A 10,748-nucleotide genomic window follows, 5' to 3' on the forward strand; every position below is an offset into this window, starting at 1 on the left:
ATTTCTTTTCATTTTTTTTATGTGAGGAAAAACAAAATATGTATGTGACGTCGTAAGTTCACATCCCTACAGGCATATTCACGGATACCCGTCGGACATCCGTCCGCGGATATCCGCCAGCCATCCGATAGCGAACGTCCTTCGGACATACTCCGAATCTCCGATGCGTATGTCCGGATATGGACGTCCGTAGGCATGCCCTACGGACATCCCCACCTGGCACTGGAGATTCGGATCTTAATCGTACGTACTACGGATATCCGTGGTTGACTGGGGCCGTACCTAGTCGCGACGCCCTCTGCCCCGGTCACCAGCCGAAGTTGGAGGTTCGCATGTGCCCATTGCTCTGCGTAATCACAGCAGGCGTCCGTTCCGCATACACTCGGTGTGGAAAGATCGTGGAGAGACGATCCATGTATCCCTTGCGCCCGCTAATGTTGAAATGCGTACCACATATTTTGTGGTGTTTCGAAGGCTTCCACAGGGTAAATCGCCCTTGCGAACGTTGCCGATTTATCCTGCGCACCCATTCTAGCTTCAGCTTCTTGTCCTTGGGGAATACGTGGTATGAAATGTTGATGTCCTTTCTCGTGTTGTTACTACAGCCGGGCACGCAGCACCTTTGACCGACACCGCGATTCTAATCTGCAGACATGTTGAATCTCTAAAAAAATCCCCACATAATTGCAGAAAGACTAAGAGATAACCACCACAGCAGTGCGCTGCAACATTTACAGCGCGCACGAGAAGACGCACAACGCCTGAGCACGGCGGCACAACACAGCAACACGCTTGACAGCAGACGACGCGGGCGGCGACCGCTCCTTTCTCCCATCATGCTTTGCGCGGATCCGCTAGGGGATGGCGCGGCGCTGCAATTTGTGGAAAGGTCTATAGAGGCAACTGTGTGTGTGTGTGGGGGGGGGGGGGGGGGGAGACAACGCTCTCCTGTTGTCCAGGAGAGCGTTGAAGAGGTGGGTGAAGTAGACCATGCAGTGGACCGAGATATATCCTTGACAAAAAACATGGATTTCCATGGTTGCTCCCTCGAGAAGTGAGACGTAGCAGAAAAGGCGCAATAATTCGTTACACCCAGAGTTTGTGGCTCTGCTGATTATGCATTGTTCACGAATGTCCCTGTTCTACCCCCCGCCACCTTCGATACAGCCACCTAACTGGCGCCCTTTATTCTGAGCGCAGGGCGCTGCCTGTCGACTTGCTGCTTCTGCGCACGCAACTTCCGGCGGAGGGCACACAGCCATGCCTGGTGCTGGGCCCGACGACGTTCTACCGGACGGAGCCGATGTCCAACGTAGAGGTGCCCGTCATGGTCAGTTCGTTTGTTGCACCCCTGTGCAAAAACACCATACGAGGGGCTTTCCCCACGCTAAAACGCGTCGCTGCCGGCGCCGTGCATATGTCATAACCAAAAAAAAATCGTAGGGACACCTAATTACATTATGTGTTGGCAATAAGATAGCAGTAGAAGCTGCCGATGCCTTTATCACCCAATGGGCACTGGAACTGCCTTGGACGTCCACAGGAGTTTCAATGTCTATTGGGCACAAGTGACGTCACTTCAGGTATGGTGACATGGAGAAAGGAAAGAACTGAGGATAGGCGGTTACGTCACATCTTTTGAAGCCGGTTCCCCCCTGCGTCCCCCTTACTTGGCCGGCGTCTCAGCGCGCTTGTGCATGCGCAGCAGACGATGCGGCAGACGACGTCGCTGCGCCCATAGTTATCATTGGCTGCGCCAGTGGCTAAAGACTCCCAGCAGTCCTTGCGAAAGCGCGTAACTTCCGGCACACCTATTGGCGTGCAGCTGGGATAGCGAGGGCCTCTCCAGAGTTTTCCTTCCTCCATGTCTGGTGATCCTACCTAGTGACGTCTGTCCCCTCGAGCTCTGAATTTAGCGCCCCTATGTTCCTTGGTTTCGGTGGCTGTTGGCTTCCATCACGTATGCCATAACGAGTACCTCTATTCCCTTTACTTGTGTGCTTAACCTTCTCTGGCGCTCCTGCTGCTGATGGTCGAACTGCAACACGCAAATGACCTTGGCGAAACATGGCTTAGTGGAGCTCTCGCTTTAAAAAAAAGAAAGAAACAGCGTCTGGTAATAGTGGGCCATGATCCGCGGCATCCTGTATTAGTTCGCTTGCCAATCCCAAGTTATTCACAGCAGTGAACAAAATCATTTTTTTTAATTTTTGACTTCATCAAACAAGCCAGAAGCATCAAAATTCTTGAGATTATAATTTCGTCTCGTGGTTAGTTTCTTGCTTAGGTAACAAGAAGAGCTTAAGCAGCGGTCTTCTTTTTTTTTCTGTCGCGGAAGAATTCTGTTCGCCGGCGCTGAGTGTGGCGGAGCTTCACTGCAGACTTGAGTTGTATCCAACCATAGAAGCTCTTGATATCTTTACCAAAGTGATGTCACTTCGGATCTGCTGACGTCGCTTCCCTTCCGCCAATGGGCTAACTTTATGACCGACGACGCATTTTTTCTTCCCCTATCAGGCATTATAAGAGGTTATCGCGAGGAGAGATGTGCCAGGCCAGTCACACTCCGTTGTATTTTTTTCCCCCAAAAGGAAGGTTCGCGCACCGTAATCTGCGTGAGCCTGAACACCGGATGGTTGCCACTGAACACCGGATGGTTGCCACCTGTTTTCGGGATTGCAGTAGAGGGCAGTTGTCGGAAGGGTACAGTAATGTTTTCTCCTCAACAGTACCTGTTCCAAGCTTATCCGTAATGAATAAAATCAGTTAGAAGCTGTTCTTGCTACACAAGTTCCAAAGAGATGTCACTGGAGGACGACTTATTCCTCGTACCTTTCTGTTTTGTGTGCACAGCATGGTGTGAAAGTGCAGTCAGTGAACCGAGGGTTATGGAAAAAAGTTTTGCGGGAAAGCTCACAAAGGATTTTGCAAGTTGTCAATTCAGTTCTGCACATTATGCTTCGGGTGCAGACTATAGTCCGAAGATGGCGGTATACATCATCATCACCGGCCAGTAAGTGAACTTGGGAGTCCTCCGCGACTAATGCCACTGCGGTGCCGTGCAACCCGAAAAAGAAGCCCCACATAGTTATCACTGTAAACGAATGGTTCAAGGAAAATGTTCAAAACTGTACGGAAATCTCTTTCCTGGAACCTGTAAACGAGCGCTGCTTTCTTAGACCTGCGAGTGAGTGTTGGGAGTCCCCCCGCGCGCATGCGCAGAACGAGTCCCTGGCCATGGCGTCGCTGGCAGACCTGCATGAGAACCTGACCCTGCTCGTCTCGTTCAGTGCACGGTACCTCCGCTACGAGATTCCAAAGTCGTGGACCGCCGGGGAGCCCTGCAACAGGATGGAAGAAGCGAGGGCTTACCAATCGGTATGCGTCCGAGACCAGTTTCTTCCAGTGACTGCGGCTGTGACGCTTACAGCTACGACCAGCTTTAAAGGGAACGCTTTAGTTGGTGCTCGAGGTTTACCTTACTGCAATAGCTGTGTGCGAACCTCATTGGAGTAAATGGCTTCGCGTCGGTGCAGTATCATCATCATCATCAGCCTGACTACGCTCACTGCAGGGCAAAAGCCTCTCCCATGTCTCTCCGATTTACCTTGTCCTTTGCCAGCTGCGGCCACCATATCCCAGCAAACTTCTTAATCTCATCCATGCCTACCTAAATTTCTGGCGCCCCCTGCTACGCTTGCCTTCGCGTTACATGCCCTGCCCAAGCCCATTTATTCCTCTTGATTTTGTGCAGTATAAATAGCCGAAAACTCCGCGTAATAATGTCACCCCCAGAGAGGCTGACTGCTTGAACAGGATGAACTGAGGAACGACTTCGACGACGCCGCCTGAGGGCGCGCCATGTGCTTTTTTTTTTTTCTGGGAGTCGTTTCAAAACCGCAGCGGCGGCCTGGTAGTTTGAGAATCCGCATCGTAACGGTGGATTCATAGTACGATATGTTTGCTTGCGGACAAGGCGCCACATGACAAGCCACTTCCGCGTTGTGAGGTCGCGCCTGACCTGTGCACGGAGAAAATCCGCGTGCATGCCTAATACACTTATTCCTTCCGCCAGCTTCGATTTTCACCTTCCCGTGTGGCTGTAAGCAGATCAGACATGCGCATGGTCTTTCGCCGTGCTGCGGTCAACTGTGGGCCCGGCGCGAACCTCATGGAGCGGAAGCTGGACGTCACGTGATGTCTTGTACACGGGGCAGTGGTCAGTCGTGTGGCTCTATCTGGTGCGATGTTCGATTACAAGTGCAAACGGGTATATACGCGCCAGTTTTCGAATGGACTGGTGCTCATCTTTTCAGGAGTAAAATGCTAGCCGAAAAAAAAAGGGGTGGGGGGGGGGGGGGGGGGTGAAACCAAGCATGTTAGCCATGTGGCGCTTTCCCAAATTGATAAGAAAACCACACGAACGGCATTTGGAAACCGTACCGAAATCATATTTCGGTGTATGTCCGTATCATATAAAGACTCCGTATTCACGAAATTCCATATGCGCGGCTCACATGAAAATTTTCACGACGACTCTACAACTATTTAATTCAAGCTCACCTCGAAGTGGAGGACTCATAGAGGCAAACAGGCGACTTGCAGTACGACATTCGCCATCTATTGGTAAAACAAAAAAAAAAACTTGAAAAAGTACTGTGGGAGAAAGCGAAATACTCTCTATAGGATGTACTACCACATGTGGCCATATATGGCCCGAAGGCGTGTATGGCTGGAACTAGAAAACTCTGCAAGGCGGGTTTAAAGTTTTTTTTCTTCTTCCAGTACTGCTGGTCCTACGACACCAAGATTTTCGGGAAGGAGATGGTGTCGTCCGTAAACACGGAGGGCTTCTCTATGTGGGAGGTGTCTACCTACGACGATAATTCCACCGTCAAGTGGAAGGTGAGCATGAATATGTCACGACGGTGCGACCATACGTATATATCTATTCGGCGTACGTGGCAGTTTCAGTGATGGCCGCATGCGTATGGTGGCCGCATCCATGCGCGGCATACATACAGGGTGTTTCACCTATGACTTTCTGCAATTTTTAAAAATAAGCTATTTGAATTAGATGCGCGCTTTTTCTGGCATAGCATTGTCAGTGGTGTAGTACATCATAATGCAGCTAAGACGTGCTAACTAGCAGGCTGGTTAACCAATATTTAATAGTTAACTTTTAAACTATTACCGTTGGGCTCCTTAATTATTGAGAGGCATGTAGCCCACTTTAAGTAATGTCCATATCCGTTTTTAGAATTTCGAGAACGCGATTATCCTCGGCGCTGTGGCCCAACAAATTTTGGCTATCTCGACGAGTTAGGTTCACTGGAGAGGTTGCTTTGCCTGCAAGCTTCTCAAACCGCATGTATTTTGGCGCGATGTAGGCGAAATCTGTTGGGCCACAGCGCCAAAGGTAACCGCGTTTTCGAAATTCTAAAAACTAATATGGGTATTACTTACGGTGGACTACATATGCCTCTCAATAATTAAGGAGCCCAACGGTAATAGTTTAAAAGTTAACTATTAAATATTGGTTAACCAGCCTGCTAGTTAGCACGTCTTAGCTGCATTATGATGTACTACACCACTGACAATGCAATGCCAGAAGAAGCGCGCATCTAATTCAAATAGCTTATTTTTAAAAATTGCAGAAAGTCTTACATGCATGAAACACCCTGTATATTCAGGCCACAACACTACGGGGGACAAACGCGTGGCTCGACAACACTCGAGTGAAAATTTCCCGGGTATTTCAGCCTCAGACACTGCTTTCAGATTTTTCGACGTGACCTGCACACAATATCAATTCTTTGAACCCAAGGCACAGTGTCCACAAAAATGGAAGCAATAAAAATGTGCTAAGTTATCAAAACTCTCGCGTAGAACCATCTCAAGCAAGAAATACGAAAGCAGGCCAGAAAAAAAATGTTTTTTAATAAGGTCACTTTCGCGTTTTACGGTAGCTGTGGTATGCAATAAGGGAGTAATTATACTCATTGGCATCCACCCAAGCGCAGCCGTACAGTTACAAACTACGAAGTTTCTGAGATAGCTGTTAGCTTTCCTTTGTAGCTGTAAAGAACCCCAGGTGGTCGAAATTTCCGGAGCCCTCCACTACGGCGTCTCTCATAGCCTGAGTCGCTTTGGGACGTTAAACCACATAAACCAACCAACCTTTGTAGCTGTATGGCTGCGCTTGGGTGAATGCCAATGAGTAATTACTCCCTTATTACAAATCTGCTCCTCCTTGGGGAATTCCCCTAAACATTTGATCCATTAGCTCTGGTATGGCACCTGTGAAAGTGTTTTCGGTTTGAGGTGTTCTTTATACATGAGTAGAATCCAGAAACCGAAACTAAGTGAAATTTATACTTTAATAGGTAGCAAATCCGTGCTTCTTTATTTAGCAAAAACTACCCAAAAAACCCATCCAATCCGGGGCCATTTTAAGGAATTAACAAACTAATTAATGGTCGCGTGTCTGCGGTTAGTCCGGCAGTAGGCGCAGGCGCTCAACGGGGGTGAGGAAAAGCAGTAAAGCCAACCCTTGCCCTCACCGGGAATGAAGGAAAAGTGCGGAAGTGTAGCTTCTTCTGCAGCAGAAACGAGTGTGTCCTCGAAGCTACTCTGCGCGTCTTTGTGCTTGCCGCAGAACGAGGAGGCCAATAAGAAGCGGCAGACTCGGTCACTTGCAGTGACGTATTGGAAGGCGGGGAAGTGGCACTACCCGTCTCCTATGGCCACAGAGGAAGGAAATAAACGAAAAAATAGGCCCAATGTATCCCAGATGCATTGCGAAAAGCGTGGCGGAAGTCACGTGTCTTTTCTAAGCCTACTTACGGAGCAAATAGCGACGCGTCGTTGGCATGCTAAGGGGTAGCATGGCATGGCGGCCGGCTCGCCAAGAGCGTTGGGCCGCGGGCGGCGGAGAGTCACGGGAGTGGAGGGAGCTGCCCCATGCAGATAGCGCGACCGCATTCTCCGGAAATCAGCACACTATACTCCGGGAAGGCTTTGCGAAGAGTGACATCACGGCCTCTCTTAGTTTTTCTTTCTCCATGCCTATGGCCTACAAGACGTTCGCACGTTTCCGCGAACGAGCTAAAGCATATTTCCCGCGAGCGTTCTCCCGCTATAATAGCGGCAATGGCTCATTTAATAATGCAATGCTGACGCACTATACTATACTAGGTTAAAATTGTCAGAGCTCGCTTTCTATTCAAGAAAAAGTTACTCAACGTTCACGCTATGTCCCATAATGCGCTGAACTGTATCATTAAGGCCAGTGGGCGTGAAAGGAGGGATCCATCCCATATTGCTCTCTGCTACCCAGAAGACATGAAAGGGCGAGTTAAGTCCCCCCCCCCCCTCCTCTTTATGGAGAGACCTGTGCAGGCCTATGACACACGTAACCCATTGTAAAACATGTTACGCCAGTCCTGCAAAGCATTTCAGCGACGAGGTAGCCCGAAGTTTTGTCCGCGTTTTAAAAAAGCTCTGGATTCCGACTTAATTAAGCGCTGAAAATTCACTTTAGTGTCCCCACTTTGTGGCGTGCTTCATATCCCGCAGTGCTGTATTCGAACAATCTTTTTGTAATCTAAACAATTCAACTTATTTAATTAACACTACAGATCGGCCAATCGCTCGAGGTCTACCGGGGTAAGCGGCTCGGCTGGGCCTTGGACGACCTCGAGTACGACGCCACCCCGAAGGACTGCAAGAGAAAGGCGTTTCCGCTCGCCTGGGCCGTGGCCTGGAGCAGACCTGGACGCAACGTCGAACTGCCCTGATTGAGATGACCTGAGGAACCACATTGCATGTCATAGTTCGCATTGTGTTCCTGCTTTCCTATATCCGTATTTTTATACCATATACTGCTCACTGTCATTTATAAACTTTTCATTCTGCGTGCACGGTGGATTTAGTTACAACTCTTCGACACGGAATTTACATAAATACTACGCCGCAGCCTGCAACTTTATCTGCAACTAATATCCTGGGTGCTTCAGCGAACACTTTCAAAAATTTTCAAAATCGGCATTTTGGGCTAAAAATACGACTTTTGCGGCATGGTATTAGAAACGTGGGCGGACACCGGTTTGCTGCACCAAAATTTTAATAAACTTTTTAACTAGTAGGGTTAGGCGCCTAGTTGCAATTAGAGATTTGTAGCTGGTCGTTAGTAGTAGCCATATCAGTTTTAATAATTTCGAAAACTAGATTGCCCTTGTCGCTGCGGCTCGACAAAATTGGCTGCATCGTATGAAAATACATGCGCTATCAAAAGCATGCAGGCAACGCAACCCCTCCAGTGCACGTAACTCGGCGAAAAAGCCAAATTTTGTCCAGCCAGAGCGCCAATGGTAATCGCAGTTTCGAAATTGTAGGAAATGATAATGGCGATTAGTAACGACCGGCTACAAATCTAGTTGCAACTAGGCGTTTAACTGTATTAGTTAAAAGTTTAATTATTAAAGATAAGTTAACCAGCTTACCACTTAAGACGGCTAGGTGGTTTTCTGGAATCCAACAACATCGCTTACTATGCCGCAAAAGCCATATTTTTGCTCCAAAAAGCGTATTTTTGAAAATTTTGGAAGTGTGCAATGAAACACCCAGTGTATGTGTGTGTGTGTGTGTGCGTGCATGTCATCTGTACAGTGCACAATCAAAAGTTGCTCGGGCTGTACTATCCTCTAGGAACGTTGGCAGCATGAGTGAAGCCAAGTTGTAGGCAGTATTTGGCTCTTACTGTTAACGCGGACACAGTACAGAACATGTAAGGACACATGGCGATCGACAAACAGTCTTTACAACGTGCAAGCAAAATGGGGCTTCCAGCGTTAGACTATGATCACTGACGCAAACTATGGAGAAATGCGCAGTACATGTGGTGATGAGGGCGAGTGCTAGCTAGTAGAATGATCACCCGCGGCTTCCAGTGGCCGTGGAACAGTCAAAAAGTGGTAAAAGCTTGATAAGTTGTTTAGGGTCCTGTAAAATGGGAAAGTCGGTTCCTGGTATATTCATCTAATTCTGCCAACTGAGCACATGCTCGAACTTATGCGAGCTTCCTGAGGTGCGCCATTGCCTTTGGATAACGTCAACTAACATAACTTTCTTTGGCAACTTTAAACTGCTTTAAACATTGTAAAGGTGCCTCCCTATAAAGCTTAAAGCTTTGAATTGAAGACCTTCCAGGTGTGACAGTGCCAATAATAACATTATCATGGAGTAACACATCCTGACATCATACTAAAACTTTTCTAGCGTTGTTTGCAAACCCGAGATTTGGAAACTAAGCTACATGCTCTAGAGTGCTTCTAAACCAATGTCTTATTGCTCCAAAGTGCTCAAGATTCGAAATTTCAGTGCTGCAGACTGCTTCTAAATCGACTTGCCTCTGCTCCAAAGTGGAAATTTTTGCTCCAAAAATTGCTCCCAATTGCATTTTACCAGTAGCATCACTGCTAGCCCTATCAAGAGGGGCACACATAAATATCATAGTGGCAACAGCTCACAAAGTGAAGCAGACAGCAGTAGTGCCGACACTATGCCAGCAAAGTGAAGCCGATAAGTAATTGGTGCATTTATAACAAACGATATCGCTTTTACGTCTTACCGAGTTTCTCAGCAAGATTACGTTTTCTACACTCAAAATCGGCAGATCACGGAGCCCACATTGTGGTGATATCTCCGTTCTACTGCCTGTACAGCTGTTTAGACATGCTCTGAAAGTGTTTGTTGAAGAAAAAGCAAAATACTGAGCACTGTTATAGTGTACTAGAAGATATTCTAGTACACTATAGCACTGTAAACACAGCACAGTGTTGCCCAAGGCAAACCCAAAGCATCCAGTTTAAAGAAGCATTTCCTTTATTACACAAGACTGCTAACCACTGAATGCAACACATAGTACAACCACATCATCAGCAGGTGTAAAAAAAAAAAAACAACCAGTGAAATATAGAAAAATACACAAATTAAGCTTCATTTGGCCAGCATATCCACCCCTTCCAAAAAACAAACACAAAACAACACAATTATACCAAAAAAGGATTGGTCACAGCTTATATTCGATTGATCAGTTTGAGCTTGGCTTAGGCAATAAAATTAAAAAATAAACACTCAAAAGAAGACAAGCATATGTATAAAGACTAAGGACATATTTGCAGCTTATGTACATGTATAAAATTTCCGTTGCAAGTGATAAATATAAATACGACATGCTCAGCAGTCTCCAGACAAACACATGTGGCTAACTCTTTTTGGCTCACCCTGACAACACAGGTCCTAGACCAAAACAAGTACTTGACCGTTGCATTTAGAGAACAAAATCACATCAACAAAGGGGCATGTGTTCGTTGCAAATGCTTCCGTGGAGCCTATAGTGGGACCTACGAAGGGCTATCATTTTATGTCTCATTCTGGTGTATGAAACACAGGCCTTGGCTAGCTTGCACAGTCTGTGAAAACATTTTACCTCTTGGAGATTCAAAATTGTCACATCTCCACAGGTTCAGTGCTTCTATGAGTGAATTATGCTTCCTGGTTAAAAATACTATTTCTTGGTAAATACTATTTCATGGTACTTCACGCACCACCTGTCATTAGCTACTACGATGCAAATCCGAAGTGCAGGGTATTAACTAACAGATTAACTAACATGACAATGAAGTGCTGACAGCATATCACTACATGTCAAGTACTTAGGCAATAATCACAGTCTAACGCGAGAA

The 10,748-nt window shown here is 47.1% G+C and overlaps 1 protein-coding gene across 1 annotated transcript in view; it reads left to right on the forward strand.

Annotated features, from left to right (window-relative positions):
• Window positions 1-7,922, forward strand: part of LOC149336069 (uncharacterized) — a 44,399-nt gene extending 36,477 nt beyond the window's left edge. Inside the window, exons 10-13 of the mRNA XM_089554073.1 lie at window positions 1,201-1,330; window positions 3,223-3,378; window positions 4,786-4,905; window positions 7,641-7,922. Of these exons, the coding sequence (XP_089410199.1) occupies window positions 1,201-1,330; window positions 3,223-3,378; window positions 4,786-4,905; window positions 7,641-7,799 (565 nt within the window). The 3' untranslated portion in view covers window positions 7,800-7,922. The remainder of the gene's footprint in view (window positions 1-1,200; window positions 1,331-3,222; window positions 3,379-4,785; window positions 4,906-7,640) is intronic.
• The last annotated feature ends 2,826 nt before the right edge of the window (window positions 7,923-10,748 follow it).

The sequence above is a fragment of the Amblyomma mixtum genome, chromosome 7 (assembly GCF_055824585.1).
Source record: "Amblyomma mixtum isolate Tamu chromosome 7, ASM5582458v1, whole genome shotgun sequence".
NCBI classification, from domain to species: Eukaryota; Metazoa; Arthropoda; class Arachnida; order Ixodida; family Ixodidae; genus Amblyomma; species Amblyomma mixtum.